Source organism: Acinonyx jubatus, chromosome B1, assembly GCF_027475565.1.
Source record: "Acinonyx jubatus isolate Ajub_Pintada_27869175 chromosome B1, VMU_Ajub_asm_v1.0, whole genome shotgun sequence".
Classification (NCBI taxonomy): Eukaryota; Metazoa; Chordata; class Mammalia; order Carnivora; family Felidae; genus Acinonyx; species Acinonyx jubatus.
The window spans coordinates 146451953-146469788 of record NC_069382.1 but is presented as its reverse complement, the minus strand read 5'-3'; the positions used below and the strand labels follow the sequence as shown (position 1 = coordinate 146469788).

Genomic DNA, 17836 nt, shown 5'->3' with positions numbered 1-17836 from the left:
TTATTAACGAATATTAAAACTAGCATGCTATTCCCAGCAGGAAGCATTGCTACATCAAAGATAGATGAAAGAATCCTTCTTGGCTTGTGAGGATTAAGTAAGAGACAGGTAGGTAAAGAATTCTTTGTACCAGCTATGCAAATAAGTTGTGGGCATGAATGAATAGGCCTGAGGCAAATCAAAACTGGAATGCACAAGAGGAAACATTTGGGGGTAAATCACATGATGCCAGGGCAGCCCATACTTACTGTATCTCACATAATGAACAGTAAGTCCAATGCACACTGCCAGGACAATCAGGGATATAAAAGTGATGAGGCCAATAGCCCAGGGCTCCAAACAAGTTCTCTTTCTGGCCCTCACCACAGCTCGCCTGAGAAAGAAAGCATATAAATGGGTTATATCACAGTATGTGCCACATGTATTCCTTAGTTAAAGCAGACATTTCTGGGGAATTCAGGACACCCAGGTGGTAGAGTACTGTTTTGGTTTAGAGCACGCCCTGGTCCCAGGCTGCTGAAGCTAATCCTGGCCTCTGGTTGCCTGACCTTAGGCAAGTAATTTGATATCTCTGTGCCTGTTTCCTCATCCATAACGTGAAGATGATAATGACAGTACGTATCTCATTGGATTTTTAAATTTTTTTTTTAACTTTTATTTATTTTTGAGACAGAGAGAGACAGAGCATGAATGGGGGAGGGACAGAGAGAGAGGAAGACACAGAATCGGAAGCAGGCTCCAGGCTCTGAGCCATCAGCCCATATCCCGACGCGGGGCTCGAACTCACGGGCCGCTTGATCGTGATCTGAGCTGAAGTCGGACGCTTAACCGACTGAGCCACCCAGACGCCCCTCATTGGATTTTTGTAAGGATTATATGAATTACTATATGTAAAGTGCCTACCACAGTGCCTGGCATGTAGAAAGTGCTGTGTAAGTGTTAGTTATGATTTACAGAGCTGGCTAGGTTCAAAATACTGAGTTAGGAACTGTAGAGGTTATAAAAATGTTTAAAGCCTATTTCTTCCACTCTAGAATCTTAAATGGTCCATGAAACGCATTACAGCTTGATCTATACTATTCCAGATAGAATTTCTAATTCTATTCTCCTTCCATTTTTCTAATTTGTCTCCAAACAAACTATGAGGATACACATAAAAGATACCCAGAACTCTCTTCCAAAGAACCTGTTTGACTCCAAATTTCAGTAACACTGCAGGAAATCCCTTCTGTGTAAGATTCCCTCAACCTCTCCCATTTGTTCTTTCTTCAAAAGCATGTTACTGAAAAATGTTTGTCAACCAGGTTTTTGTTTAATTATCACAGTTGCTGTTCCCTTGTGCTATAATAGTTGCTAAGCAAACTCAAAAGTTGGAGAAAATAAAATAATAAGTCAGAGTTGCTGTTATTTTAAATAAGGATGCTGTTATTTTAAATGTGTTGAGATACTGGTAGAATCATTGGCACGTATGCTTGTCTCCAGAGCACTGTCTGGTACATGAGGACTGGTGAGAAAGTGTGGTGCTATCCTGGAGGAACACGGGAAGTTCAACCAAAATAAGGAGGACTCTGAGTCACCTCTTTCCTTAGTAGCTATGAAACTTGGAAAAATCATTTAAACTCTGAACTAAGTTGCCCATTCATTGATAAGGGACAGGATAGCCATTCTGTCTAAAGCACATGATTGATTGCAGAATCTTGCATGAGGTCATGAATGTGAAAACTTCTTGCAAACTGGAAAGCATTTTGCAATAAATAATTTTTGCTTACAGGAATCAAGGGGACTCTGTTTCCAGTTATGTAGGACGAGGAAGTGATATCATTTTGGTCCCTATCATACCTCATCATACCCTGGCTCTGTCTCAATGTTTTATTCTGTGGGAACACAGTCACAGAAGTCAATACTGTCATCATTGAGATATGATTCTGCCCCTCCTGAAAACACAGAGATATAGGGAAAGACTCCAGAGACTCTGTTTGGTCTCCTCCCTTGTTCCTGTGATTTTCCTATGGGATTATAGCCAAGGAAACTTCACCTTCCTCTCCCCCGTCTCTTCAATCTTCAGTCCTCCCTTGAGTGATATTCCAAACACCTGATCCTAGAATGGCAATTACTGCAATATAAAAAGACTGCTCCACGAGGAGGTTATTATTTTTTATGTGCAAATGTGCCGAAGAAACCTAAAAACTGATCCCTGCTCCTTCATCTCTGAATGCTTGCTATTCACCTGTTGCAGAAGAAAGGAGATGGATATAGCAGACGTAAGCAAAACTTTGGGGGGAATGTGGGGAGGGAAGGGCTTCTCAACTAATGTCAAAACATGCCAGATGAAGAATATGAATTTGTAATTGTTGGAAATGTGCTGTAATTATCAAAAATATATTATCAGTATGTAGAGTTGTGAAATATGGCAGAAATTCTAATTGCTCTATGATAACTTTTAATCAAGACAGCAAAGTAAAACAATGCAGCTGTTAAATTGATGGGGTAAATCTAGAAGTACTAACATTCAAACAGTCAATGATATATTTTAATGAAAAAATGTTGCAGAAATATATGCATTCTATGTTCCAGTTGTTTTTAAATAATGAAACTACATGTGTGTAGAGAAAGAGACACAAAATTACTAATAGCAAGAAGTGGAATAGCAGAAATATGAGAGACTTTCATTTTATTTACTTTTTGTGTTATGATGCATTCATTTTTTCAAAACCACAAACATAATAGCTTTTGAATTAAACAAAAGACAGAGAGAGATTTTTAAAAAGGTAAAAAAAAATTAACAAGGAAGATTATACCTGTCTTTTTATGGATTTCCCATCACTATTGTGCCCAAGGTACTGTCCTAACCCCCACGATTCACAACAATTTTGGTGATGCTCTGTCTTTGGTAATTTGAAGGGACAACGGGGACAGCATGGGACAAAGAGAAAAGGGAATCTACCAAAAACACTTTGAATAAACAATTAAGAGAGTCTGATTCTGAGTCCTGCCACCAACTTATTTATTGTATAATCTTGTACCAATAGATTCTCTTATTCTCTCTCTTATTTTCTTCAGGTCAAAACCAGAGATAATAATTTCAGACCCCACCTAACATGATGAGCTATATAAAGATTAAAATGATAATTTTTTTTTATTACTCTGGGTTCACAAGTAGAAAACAGTCAGCAAGGACTGTTATTAGTATCGTTATTTTCATTATTAATAATAATGGTAATGACCACATTGCTGAGATGTTAGTCATTTGAAACATTATCTCTTCTCTTCCCAGTCCATACGGCATTGTTTTTCAAACTGATTCACCCTGTTTCTTAATTACTTTTTTTGTTGCTCTCTCAGCAAGAGATCCAATACTGAATTATTCCTAATTACATGTGGTTGAAGTATGCTCAAAAAAAATAGGTAAAATGGAGGAATAAAGTGCCTATCAATAGACACTTAATGTAATTAACCCCTCTTGTACAGAAATCCTGTCCAACGATTATTGTGGCCTGTTGAAACTTTTCTGAACCTTTTCATGTAAAATCACAACTTCAGACAGACTAGATAAATTCTAATAGTTTCAGTGGCATCAAATTTCCTTTTTTCTGTGATTTTTCTCTTCGGTTTGAGGACATGTGTGATTAGACAATGAATATAGCAAGTGAATACAGCAAATAAAATATGGGTACATTTTTACAAGCCTAAAATAGCCAAAAGATAAGTAATATGTCCAGAGTTGTATTATCATTATCACTTCCTAATATGTCAATTTAGAATTGTACTAAAAAAGAAAAGCAGAGATAACAACAAAAAGGCAAGGGCAAAAAAAAAAAAAAAGACACTAAGGCAAATAAACCTCATGGCAAGCACTGGAGAGTAAGTCAGGGCTCACAGTGCTTCAAAGGAAAGTTTATCAGCACAAGCCCGCACATCACACCACCATCATAGACTGATGAACAGTGGATCTCAAACTCTTTGCTTATTCTCTGTAATGGTAACCAGCACTGATATTCCTAGTCTGCGTGTTTCACCAGACCAGTCCAGCTGAGATGTTTTGAATGAACATGTGCACAGTATCTGTAAAGCTGATGGTTCCAAAGCATTATTATCAACTACTTCAACTACAGGTCAGCAAACTCTTCTGTCAAAGTTCAGATAGAAACTATTTTAGGCTTCCTGGGCCACACATTTTCTGTTGCAACTACTCAGCTCTGCCCTTGTAGGCCCAAAACAGCCATGGACAATATACATAAACAAATGAGCATGGCTGTGTTCTGATAAAACTTTATTTCTGTACAGTGAAATTTGAATTTCATATAATTTTCATTTGTCATGGCTTTTGATTTGTTTTCAACCACGAAAGTACAAAAATCATTCTTAGCTCAAGCACTGTACAAAAACAGGTGGTGGGCCAGATTTGGCTCTTGGGCCATAGTTTACTGATGGTTGACTTAAAGCAATAACCTACAAGTCAATGCAAATTGTGTTGGGAAGCTGTAATAATCTTTTCATTTTCCAGTCTCATCTGCATGGCAAATTTAATGTAGTCTGTCTGCAATCCCATTGTCACTGACCTTATTCTGGAATTCTCATTAAAATTTTTCCTGTAGCTTAACAAGTTTTCTTTTCTGTCCTCCCAATCTCTGGATCACACTCCATTTCAGTAAGCTATCTTTCTAGAAGTGATATAGCCAGTTGAGACTACTAGAAACCCAAACTGACATTCCCCCTTTTCCCCATGAGCTTTCAGGCTCTTCGCCTTTGTTTCTGCTGCCTCCTAGGTGGAGTAACAGAGTTTAAGCTCTGCTTGCATCATAAAAGCTCATGTGTATTTAAGAGCCAGATCAAAAAGTCCCCTTGGTTAGGTCTATCCCCCTGCCCCCACCCAAGCATCAGAGCATCACGTTGAAGTATGTATTCTGAACTCCTTGAGGATAGGGACTGAGCCTTACTTATATCTATATTCTCTGACTTAGATATATTCACAGAAGGAAATGAATTAAAATTGACTAAACCAAATTAAACTGAATGTTTGTCAACACCATAGTGTAGGTTTTAATTTCTCTCAAAGCACTTCTAGTCTGCCTTAGCCTTGGAAAAGAACTTGGCATATTACACACAAGGAAAGACAGGTCAGAAGTTGTGAAGAATAATTACTATTAAGTAAAACCTGATTTCCATAAAACACTTTATGTAATGATCAAGCTTTGTGGTTAATATTTCTATTTCAGCTAAAAACATATGATTTTCCAACTGTGATTTGATCTATCCACTGTAAAGTGTGATCATAGTACAGAAAGTGATAAATGCAAATGAGGGACATTAATTTCAGGAAACATGTTATCTGGGGCTATTAAAGGTCTGTATATTACAATATCAAAAGAAAAGCATGAAGAAAGATACCACAATAAAGTAACAACCTGGTACCTTATGACATTGCTAATCCCCTAAGTCAGCCCTTAGGATTTCAAATATCAAGTAATAACTATTTATTCAATAAATATTTATTCAATTTATTCAATTGACATTTTTGGCACTTATTTATTTCTTTAGCTTATTGAGTTGTGCCTGCTTGTTCTATCTACACAAATACCTCAGGTGCTTTCTCCCCTGTGGAAAACTCATACCAGTAGGCATTGGAGAGATCGTTAATCTTTCTTATACTTTGCAGAACAAGACTATAAAAATATACAGGGTGGAATTAACATTTGTATATGTGTGCATGGATCATATATTTTCATTGCTGTTTTTTTTAAAAGAAATACAAATTACTTCTTATAAAATTGCAAATAACATATTTCTGTCCTGTCAACAGTTACACAAATTTATAAAGTGTCTAATAACATCAGTCAGGCCTTTGGACTGAATTCTGTGTGCATTCTCAAGAATGATAACTATGAAAAATTCACATAGAGAAGTTACAATTACAACAAGGTGGTAGTCTAATTACCAGAAAACCTTTTCCATTTTCTCCTTACAGCTAAGATAAATGGTGAGAAGCTCATTGTTTTTATTATAAATGTTTTTATTTATATTCCATCTTGTTCTAGATTGGCTTAAGGTAACTTAAAAGGACATTAGGTATAGATATAGATATAGATATATAGATATAGATATAATATAGTATATATGGTATTAAATTAAATTTAGAGATGCGAAGGGCACCTGGGTGGCTCAGTCAGTTAAGTGTCTGACTTTGGCTCAGGTCATGATCTCACGGTTTGTGAGGTTGAGCCCCACGTAAGGCTCTCTAATGTCAGTGTAGAGCCTGCTTTAGATCTTCTGTCCCCCTCTCTCTCTGCCCTTTCTCCTCCACTCTCTCAAATATAAGCATTTTTTAAAAGTTTTAAATTTAGAGAGAATTTAAATTCTCTGCAAGGAGAAAAAAAAACATGAGTGAAAACATAAAATGGGAGTAATACTAAAACTATGTAAATTCCCATTTAGACATTTCCTTAAGTCCGGCCACAAAATTTGTAGCTTACCAGCAACCAACTCAAAAACAAAAATAAACAAACAGAGCAAACAAGCCAACCATGTTCAGGTACATTCTTCATGGCAACCATAAAATAAATACTGATCAATTATTCAGTAGCAACGCCACATTTTTCTCACCAAAAAAACAAACAAACAAAAAAACAACGTATATAATGTAATAAGTTCTATTCTCCACAATATTCCTAGCATTGAAACAAAAATTAGTTTTGTAACACTCTTAGCGTTTCCTTCAAAATTGGCAGGTGACACCAATTACTACCTAGTAAAAGCAATATGATGGTGTAGGGAGGGGAGCAGTATAAAATCATTCATACCAAGCTCTACAACAATTTTTAACATATCTGACAGCACTTCCTTGATTATTACTGAAATGACTCCATAATGGGATTTCACATTGTAAAATATCTAAAGATTATTGAAATTGTAGGCACAAAAACATAGTATTACTTAGTACAGTAATAAATGCAGTACTTAGTACAGTAGGAAGTTTTAAATAGATATTGTGAATAAACATTGTTGACAGAAAACCCTACCACTCATTAACTGTTAACTTAGCCAAAACCCATAGCTTAACCATTCCTATATTTAACCAACCATAAACTCAAGTAATAATATCTTTTCTGGCACCTAATTTAAATGGAAGTTGTGAAAATCACACATGTGATCATTAGACTTTGTTAAATACACATATTATATTAGTGGCAAGTATTAATGGCAACTCAACAGGAAGGAATGTCTCTGATCTCCATTGTGTGATCATCAAGGTATTTATTAAGTTCCCAGACAGATATGGTGCAGCACAGGAAACTACAAAGTGAAATCCAGGTTGACACTTAGCTTGACCTCTAGAAATATATAATCATAGGTAGTTGTGGTGAAACAGAACTTAAAGATATTATTAAGAAATTAGGTGTGGGTTTATAGACTTATAAATTGAGCTATCTTAATCTTTAATTCCGCAGATATATTTGCTTTCTTTTCCTCAAACTCTTTCCACTTCAAGATGTTAAATTGGCACGATCTGAGTAAGGAACTTGAAAAGCCAGTTTCCCACAGAAATGTCGACAAGGGATGCCACTGCAACTAGTCGTGGGAATTGTACGCACTTAAAAGTGTAAAAGAAAATAGGAATTCACAGGAAGTGTGTGAGTATGTGGCGGCAGGTCTTATTAGAAGAAAAATAGTTGAGAAACTCAGTTTGGGGCTGCTCTGAGGCTAACATATAAACTTTCAGAAACTTTTTGTAACGTTAGATATCTTCCTACCAAATCTTTCTCATAACTTTGCTTAGATGCCTCCTATGAGAGTTGGCATGATATAGTAGAAATAGCTCTGAACTATAAAACCAGTGACCTGCATCTTAGTCCTGAGGGTTCTTGCTTAAGGATTAAGTCCTTTCTGGGGTGCTTGGGTGCTCAGTCAGGATAGCCTCCGACTTTAGCTGGTGATCTTGTGATTTGTGAGTTCAAGCCCCGTATGGGGCTCTGTGCTGACAACTCAGAACCTAGAGCCTGCTTCAAATTCTGTGTCTCCCGCTCTCTCTGCCCCTCCCCAGCTAGTGTTCCGTCTCTCAAAAAAATACGTTAAAAAATTTTTAAGGATGAAGTCCTTTCATCTGAGCCTGAAGTTTCTCAGCTGAAAAACCTGAGAGCATATGCAACATCACACAAATTCCAGCATCCCTTAATCTCCAACTTGCACCATTGTTGCACGTGCTCTCATTTTCTTCATTTGTTAAAAAAACAATGGGAACTTTAACTGATCTAAATGCTCTTTAATTTCCAGCAAAGTTAGTGTTCCATGTCTCACATGACTTAAAAATGCTTAATATTTTTGTAATAAAAATTCAGCATTTATCAAACAAGTAGCTTTAACATAATTTTCTCTGGTTGCCACATGCCAGATAACTGGAACAAAGTAAGGGACTGCAAGTGATCCAAGTTTTGTAAGAGGAAATCATAAAATGTCTTTACTGCTTGCCTCCTAAGCCAGTTTAAAAATCCCTAGACCCATGACATTTCATTTTACATAAAACAGTAATGGCCCTTAAAATTGGAACGTATCCATTGAAACACATGCTAAGACTCTATGGTGTCTTCCAGGTTGCTGTTTTCCTGGCAAACACTGTTAGCCACAATCGAAGAATCCCTCCAGTAGTCTAGAAACTCCTGTTTATAATATCTGAATTAATTTGTCAATGAAGGACAATTGGAAAATTACTGATTCTGTTAATATTTATATTATTCTTCCAGATGTGAGATTTCTTGATTAATGAATCCCCTGCCCCACTTGTTGACCTGTAATATATGAAAGTATTGGGTCTTAACTTTTGAATGGAACACAGAATTTATAAAATGGATCATTATATAATTACATTAATAATACCCTAACATATTGGCATTTTAATGACAATAATGAAATATGCTCAGATTCATGTTAGAATAAGGTAGAACTTGCTGTGCAAATCAATACCATAAAATTATAAAGGCAGTGTTTTTTTATCCAAAAGAATAAAATATTTTCAGTTACCAACACCCACGGCTTTAATTCATATCTATATGCTGATGGCTACCAAATCCATAACTGCAGCTCGGATCACTTTGCTAACTTCAGACCCATATGTCTGCTGCCTGCTGTTCATCACAATAGGATACACTTACCATCGTTCAAACTTAACATGTCTGTAGTAGATACTTGTAAATGTATATCCCAAATATTTTCTTCTTATTAATAGAACTTTTGATATTTGGTTAAGCACGTGGCCATCTGGAAAATAGAATAGTGTCCCTTGTCCATAGGAGTCACCGTGTGAGTAAGTTCTGACTAATGAGTCTCTATTCCAGTGGGTGGAATCCTGATGTGCATTTCATAGCTAGAATGCATATGTGCTAGCTGGAGCTCAGGCAATCATATTGGACCGTGATTTAGAGGATGTATGTTCATTGCTAGTGGGACAGCACAACAGCAGGAGCCTAAATTCCTGATTCCTTTGTTAATCTCCTCACAGGTTTACCTGTTTGCCTCCATACTTGTTTATATTAATTCCCTTTTATATAAACCTCTGTTACCCTAAATTTCTTGTCACTCCTACATAGAGAAATCCAATGCTATTAAAATATGCAAAACAGATTAATTGCAATCAAGGTAAATTGCCACTTTTATGTAATTATCTTTGTGAAAAGAGAACATCAAGAAATATATTACTAACTTTTTTATAGTTTCTGTATATGGAAAAGATGATAAAATACTTTTAGTTAATATTCTCTAGCAGCTGATTTTAAGATACTCTTGATTATGCTCTATGACTTTAAACAAAGGACTTCCATTTCCGTGTCTGGGCTTTGGCATCAAACTCATTGGCATCCATGAGTTTGGATTTAGTCCTGGCTCTGCCTCTCACTAGCTAAGTGGCTCTGAAATTACTCACTCTCTCTAAGTCTACATGTCCCCACCTATAAATGGGGCTAATGATAGGACCTAAGTATAGGGTTCTTCTGAGGGTTAAACAAAATAACACCTATACAGCAATTGCCATCAGACCAGGCACATAATAAAGGTTCAACAACTGTTGGCTCTTGTCATTATTTCCACCATAATAATGAGAAATTAATTTGTTTTCAAAGTGGGCTGAAAAATCCCTCAGGTTTCCTCATGCATGCCTAAGGGGATAAGAAAACAAAGCAAGTAAGGCTCCCAAGCCTTAGTGCCACTTCACCCACAGCAACTCTGCTCCATGTATCAGGAGTTTGCTTAGGCCTCATGTGTAAAAAGAAATTCAACTGATGAATTAAACTCCAGCTCTACCAATCACTTACTCAGAGATTTGGAAGTCTCGGTCTTCCTAATCTTTGGTTTCCCTACCTGTAAATTCATGGTACTATTAAAATTATCTACCTTACAGGGTAGTTGATAAGTACCAAATAAGAAAATATATGGTGGAATCATCTATATGTATTTTTTCCTGCTATATGTACCTCTCTGAATTTTGCTAAATGCAACCTGACAAGCTTTTAAAGTGAACAACTAATTTTTAAAAGGTCATATATTTCTGTACATATTCAAATGGAAATAATAATAATAACAGTAGTATTTCCTAGATAATGTAGACACCTGTGTTAATTTAACTCTTCTACTTGACAATATTGGATTCAGTTTACAGGTGAACAGGAAAAACAGATCCTCTCTCCACTATTGACTGACTCACCCATTCCTGTAACCACATGCAAATTACCTAATCTTTGAACATTGAATCCCCTACTTTATAGAACACAGATAGCAATGCTGCCTGTCTACCAGGAGGAAAACTGAGAAGACTACCCATTGAATAATAACACTGTTGCTTATAATTATAGCTTTTATAGCTTTTGACACAATGAGACAGTTAAATCATCCTTGCTGTAGAACCATTGTGGTAGATACAGGAGACGGGAGGATGGTACAACATTCTGGTTAATAGCATAGGTTTAGAGAGAGATAGACCTAGGTTAACTCCCAGTTCTGCCATGTGTTACCTCTGAGCAAATAATGTTACCAACTGAGCCTCAATTTCTTCACCTATAAAATGGGTATAATAATATAATCATAGGTTGTTATAAAGATTAAATACTCATGATATTTTAAAACAGTAGTTGGCACATAGGACATGTAAAACAAATGATGGCAATTATTATTTTGTTCTTCGCTGACTCACAGGTTGACTTGAAACAAAGTGCCAAATTCTTCTGTATCTCCTTTTGCAGCTTCAAAAAAGAGACATCACCTGACATCTTCAGACAAAAGATTGCAAGAGAGAATTTAGTGATGATGTATGGTACTTCTGATTTCCCTAGTTTAGTTCTATTATTTCAGAGCTACTATTCTAAAAGTCTCACAAATTGCCCAACCACACAGGCCATGTAAGTAAGTGGGAGAAGTTCGGGCTTGCAGATTCTGGCATAACTTGGTATCTCTGCAACCCATTTTTTTTTTCTCAACCTCTTAATACTTTCCTATTCTCTAATCCACTCATTTCAAATGTATTAAATTATGCTTGCAGTTGTGAGGGCATTCTTCCTAATTCTCACCCACCGTCTTTGATGAGAATATGCCCAAAGGAGTGTGCTTTATAAAGTTCTTCATGCAGTTCCTCTAAATCCTAATGCTGACAAAGCCATGGAAAGCAGCCAGAGCACCCATTTCACCACCTTCTGTCTTAGAAGACCTGCTCCACAGCTACCCAACTCACCCCATTCTCGATTACTAAAGCCATCAGGCATACTTATAAAGCTCAATGCTGATACTAAAGCACACGATGTTGCTTTTTTTCTTGAATGTTTCTATTTATTCCCTCTTTGTATTGAAACAATGGCATATTTTTGGAGGAAAGCCGACAACAGTGAAAAAAATAACAAAGGTCCATTGAGACAGTTATAGTTACGACAGACAGGTGACTTCTTTCCATGATATGCTGCTCGAATTGAACTTGATTTTCATGCAATAGCAAATGTTGTAATCCTTTTTAGAAAATAGTGATGATGTGATTAAGGTATTATACTCTCAGTCACTGCTCACCTTTGAAACAGTGTGGAAAAGTTAGGTCACATTTTCATCTTGTTTTAGTACAAAGATAGTTTTAAGAAAATTAAATAAGGGCAGTCCATGCATTCTTTAAAATGTTTCTAAAAATGTACCAATGAAAGTAAAATACATGCCACCACCTTTCCTCCTTCAGCATTTGTGTACATTATCTCATATCAATCTGTATACGATCTGTTTCTTTGCCTAGGACATTGTATAGCCATATATGCCTACACATACATGCACATTTTCTCCAGATCTGTATATGTGTGTGTGTGCATGTTTTCCCTTTCTCTATTAGAATGCAAACTTTCCAAAGACTCTTCTTTTAGCTCCCCGCACATGATAGACAATGTGTTATGGCAGTAACAGCATAGACTTTAGAGCCAAGAAGGCCAAGATCAGATTCTTATCTGATTCAATATTGACTAACCCTGGACAATCTGAGCCACACTTATTTCAACTCTTAAAGGAGCAATCACAATAATTTGGGGAGAGGGGGAAGTTGTGTGGTTTTTTTTGTTGTTGTTTGTTTTTCTTTCGAGAGAGAGACAGAGAGAGAGACAGAGACAGAGAGACAGAGACAGAGACAGAGTGCAAGTGGGGAGGGATAGAGACAGAGAAGGAGACACAGAATCCGAAGCAGGCTCCAGGCTCTGAGCTGTCAGCACATAGCCCCACGCAGGGTTCAAATCCACGAACTGGGAGATCATGATCTGAGCCAAAGTCAGACGCTCAACAAACTGAGCCACCCAGGTGCCACTCAATAAGTGTTTCTCAAGGTATTTCCAGAATTAAATAAGATAGTATTTTAGAAAATGTACAATACATAATAGGTGCTCAACAGATGGTTTTCTTTCTTCAGGATCCCATAGCAACTCTGGGCCTAAACCTCAATTTGGTGACCTTTCAGTATCACTATCTCTGAATTGATTTGGGTTAGAGGGTGGGGGAGGGGGATATGCTTGATTGGTTTTACGTTAAGGTTTCCCTCTAAACAAACATATTTTTGATCCATATTAAGACCCTCCCTGTTGGACACAAACTACCCAAATCATGTTTGTATCCACCCTTCAGTTTCCCTTACCTTCTGAAATTATCCTCTCTTCCTTAATCATCATCACTACATTGCATAAATGAGTACTCTTCTCCCTTGGAGGGAAAAGTGACTAGGGAGAGATTACCTCCCATTATGATATAATTATACCAATTTAAATAAAACAAAGGGCTACAGCTCTCTTAAAAGCTGACCTATTTCATTTGTGCTTTAATTCCATTCCACCTTACAAGTTCCTTTCTTTTTTATAGCTTTACACTGTAATCAGTACTTCTCAAACTTTAGAGTGAATAAGAGTTACCTGGTGTAACTTTTAAAAAATGTGATTCCCATGCCTCAACCAGAGATTGATGAGAATTTCTAGGATAAGAATTGGGCTTTTCTATTTTTAATAAGCCCCCATTGAATCTAATGGAAAGGGTCCATGGGCCACACACAAAGTGAGAGGTAGTTCTTACCCTACTGAGTAGAAACTAAAGTTGTCCATTTTTTTTATTTGAATATTACTCATTTCGCCTTTGTGCATCTAAATTTGTGTAGATACTGTCTATAAATTCAGTCTGTTTATCTTTCATTCTTATCAGTGGTTGCGGATAACTACAGTTAGCATATATCCCATCAAAAATAAATATATTTAATAAATATATTCTTCTCTTCCCAATCTCTTCCCTATGAACTTATTCCTAGTAAATTTTTCTTTAACCTTCTGCTCTGTGTGTGTGTTTATAAAATCCATGGGTTATTCTCTTTGTGCTCAAAGGATAGTATAAAATAAGAATTTGGGGGAAACGGTAGCGTTTGAAAAATAATATTTACCTGGTCCAAATTTCTTTTTACTTTTAAATTCTAAAATAGTGGTTCTCATTTAGAACAGGTGCAGTGAGGGAGGGGGCTCTCAGAAATTTGGCTAACGAGGAAGGAATGTGACATTTGATAAAACCCTCCAGTGTTTCTTATATGTTTGCCCAGCTATGAACCAATGTCCTTAGAAAGAACGTATTTCAATTACACCTCTTTTTCAAAGCCTTCCTGTTGGTGCAAATGTGCATAGTAAATTTAGTCCCTTTCCACTCTAGCCCATTCTCTTAACATCTCCTAGGCTGACAAACATAGATATGCTCCCCTTTTTTTACAGTTTTAGATCAGGGAGGAGTTTTTTTTTTGTTTATTTTGTTTTTCCCTGAGAGATATCTTCCCTCTGCTCTGAAGTAGGACCAAAAAATAGGTACATCTTTTCCTTCAAATTAGAGACTCTACTCAGAAAAATGCATTCCAATTCCCCCATGTTATAGCTCCTCTACACAATTTCTAGACTCACTTATATCTAGCATAGACAAAGTCTGAAATCTATTTAGTACCTTAAGTTTGATAGAGATTATATGTTTAAATAAAAGCACTCTTTTTTACAGTAATATTCTTAAAGATAATGTAGTAAAAAGTGTAGGACAAAAGAATCATCATGGATTATAGGGAAGTACTTGCAAAAGGTAGGGAGCCTTGAAGTCTGACTAAATTTATGTCTGTAACTCTTAGTTGCTTCATCAATGTGTATAGAAGAGTATTAAACTTTTCATAAGTATGTGGAGCTTTCTATCAATGACAGAGACTGAGTGTTTGCCCCTATTAAGATTCTACTGGAAGTTTTTCCGAACTGTTTCCTTCTCAAAGTAGAATCAAAAAAAAAAAAAAAAAAAAAAATGACATGCCAATATATCACTTAGAGAAAATAAAATCTTAATCTGAAGATAAAATTATTTTTCAGAGTCCAAACTAGTACATAGAAACTTTGTTCCTGTTTAGTTTCTAACTTTGAATGAAAACAACTTCAAAATAATTATGATTTATCTGTTAGAGAAGTGATTGTGGCCAGGTATATCACTGGATTTATTTTTTAAATCCAACTCTAATAATTTGATCAGACTGTCTCCTTAAATTATTTTTTTCCTTTCAAAACATCTATAATTTTGAAATTTAAATTATTTACTTCTAGAAATGAATGTAATTTTGAACTGCATGATTTCAGATTTATTTTTTCTCACGTATAACTTTGAAAATAAGAATACTTTCTCAGTAACACAAAGCCCAAGCTAAGAACACATTCTATTCTTGAAACTAACTAACCAGTTAACTAAAAGACAGCTGTCAAACCCCATCTACATTTATCATTTATTGAATCCATCTGAAAATATATACAAAAATATTTGGGGATGAAGCCTTACATCCCAGGGAACACTAATGCAGAAAGAAGAGAAATGTATTTCTTGACATAATTTTATGTTAAAATCAAAAATATTTTCTTAAACAAATAATAAATTAGAGATCTACACATTCTGTGGTGTGGTTTATGCCATTTTGAACTACAAGTTAATTTAAGACAAAGAAAAAAGGAACTCACCGATACATCGCTGACCAGCAGGGAAGAGCCCTGTGGAGACTGAGGTCTGCAATCAAGTGTGTGCATCCAGACTATATCAGCAATTTCATGGGCTGGATTGAGGTGAAGAAAGAAGTCACTAATGATGTAAATAGAACCAGTCTGACGGGTCTTGGCAAGTGTAGTGGGGACTGTTTGTATGGGGAGCAGGACTAAGTCAATTTTATAGGGAGCATGAGAACATAAATAATTTATAAGCACTTTCTAAGAGTGGAAACTTAAAAGTTATTGCCTTAAGATCACAATAGCTTAAAAGTGTTAACGTGCACCAGGAGTTTTGTAAAGTTCAGAAGTTTAAATCTGGAAGAAATTTTAAATCATATTGCTCAGCCTCCTCATGTTTTCAGTGAAGAATCATTTAATTAAGTTAAATGATTTGGTCAAAATCACATTGTTTATGACCCACCAACCCAGGAGTAACAGCTATATTTTTTAATTTATCTAACATGCTTTCCACTCTACCATGCATATAATGAAAATTCTCCTTTGGTATTGACTGTAAGTCATCTGTTGAAAATATAGTAGAGATTAAAAAAGTATTAATACCTTAAAATTATGTGGCATCATTCTTCTAGAAAAACCAAGTAGTTTATAGATATTCACCCCCAATTGAGATAGTATATGTCTTTCATTATACTGGAGAAAGGCATATCAGCCAACACAGTCATTACTGTCTTACTTCTGCAAAGGAAGTGATGTATGTAAAAAATGTGTTTTCATACATGTATATACAAATATCTGTGTATTTGTGTCAGGTATAATCTTTAAATTGCCTTCCCTAATCCCCATAAATGACATTAGGTGTATCTCATCTGTACTTTCATGGTATCATAGCACTTACTGTATTGAGCTAGAATTTTTTGTTTTCTTATATCTCAACTCCACTGGGCTGAATTCTTAACAGACAGTACCCCGTTCTTAACATGTATGGGATCTCAAAAATATGCATGGAAAGAGGACAGAAAGGAAAGAGGAAGAGGGTATGTGTGACCAGTCCTAAATCACCATACAGAAGGCAGATTGGTACTGTTTAATATTACCAAACATCCATTTAGCCACTGGCTTATCTAAACAGATGCAGAAATTGGGATCCGTAGTAAGGCTACCAAGAACTGGAATCATTCTCTAGCAATAACCCAAGAAACCTCTATGTTGGGGCAAACTGTTCTAGGGACTAGAGAGACCGTCATATCTACCCTTTTTATTCAGCCCAATAGATCACTTAACACTGAAGAATAGCATGTATATTTACTTGAAGTTATAGTATCAGGTTTTTGTCTACTCACTTGAAAGTACAATTTAGCCAAAAATAAAGAGGCAACAATAATGAAGTAAAAACCTCCAGGTTATGAGATTAAGTTGTCCTATTACACAGCCTTTAAAAAGTGAAATCCTCATTAATAAAATGTTAATACTGGCTTAATAATGCTATATTCTATTTTATTTCATATTTTGTGAAAATATTGACTATACTCTTGCTTTCAAAAGAAAAAAGTTTCCTCTCTATTATAACTTTGGGCCAAGACCAGGTCAGACTCATTTTAACAGAATCTCATGACTTTTTTCTTTACTAAAATCCAGATTCCAACTCAAATTCTTTAAAAGGTCTGATGGTCGTGTAAACTTAGGGTTATGTACATCTAAAGATGTAGATGCAAAAAATAAGAGGGCTTCATGATTTTTTAAAAACCCATGGATAAATCCTAGAATTATAGAAAACCAGAGATTAAGGATATGTGAATAGAGGATGAGTGGTTATCAACCAAAAGATAATTCTAAGTATACCCTTCCTGTATTAATGACCTTCATTCAGTCTACTCAGAGAGTATTTGTATGTGTGATTAAATTTCATGATACTGCTTATACTTCAGTAGACATTTGAAGAATGACAGAGAAAGAGGGAGGAATAAAACATTAGATTAAATTATCCACCAAATAGAGCTTTTCATGTATTTAGGCATTTCCTTAACAGTTATTCTTAGAGGTAGGGTACAAAAGCAAAGTCAATCATTTTTAAGTTAATTGATATCTAAGAGGGTGGAAAAAGGATTTTAGAGCAAAAGTTTGTCTTTTATTCAAATATTTATTTTCTCCATTGCTGTTTTCCTAAAATCATAAATTTTATTTTGTGATCCTTTTGCCCTAAACTGTGGCATAAAGAAGATGTATTCAATGAGTTACCCTCCTTTTCATGACTGAGATCAGAGCAGTCTGTCTTCCCTGTGTCCTTCTGTGCCAGGTGGAGGCAGAGTCAAGATGAAATATATTTGTCAACTTGAGTCTCTTGGAAACCCACAATAGATACG

The 17836-nt window shown here is 35.8% G+C and overlaps 1 protein-coding gene across 3 annotated transcripts in view; it reads right to left on the bottom strand.

Moving 5' to 3' along the window:
* LOC106976995 (transmembrane serine protease 11E) overlaps positions 1-15639 on the bottom strand; it is a 48388-nt gene extending 32749 nt beyond the window's left edge. For 2 of the 3 annotated variants that reach the window (XM_053217282.1, XM_027057834.2), the window contains exons 1-2: positions 15492-15639; positions 249-373 (exon numbers count right to left, since the gene is read on the bottom strand). In XM_053217282.1, coding sequence (XP_053073257.1) covers positions 249-373; positions 15492-15499 — 133 coding nt within the window. In that variant the 5' untranslated portion in view covers positions 15500-15639. The remainder of the gene's footprint in view (positions 1-248; positions 374-15491) is intronic. The other variant, XM_027057838.2, reaches the window with a different exon arrangement.
* Between the last annotated feature and the right edge of the window lie 2197 nt (positions 15640-17836).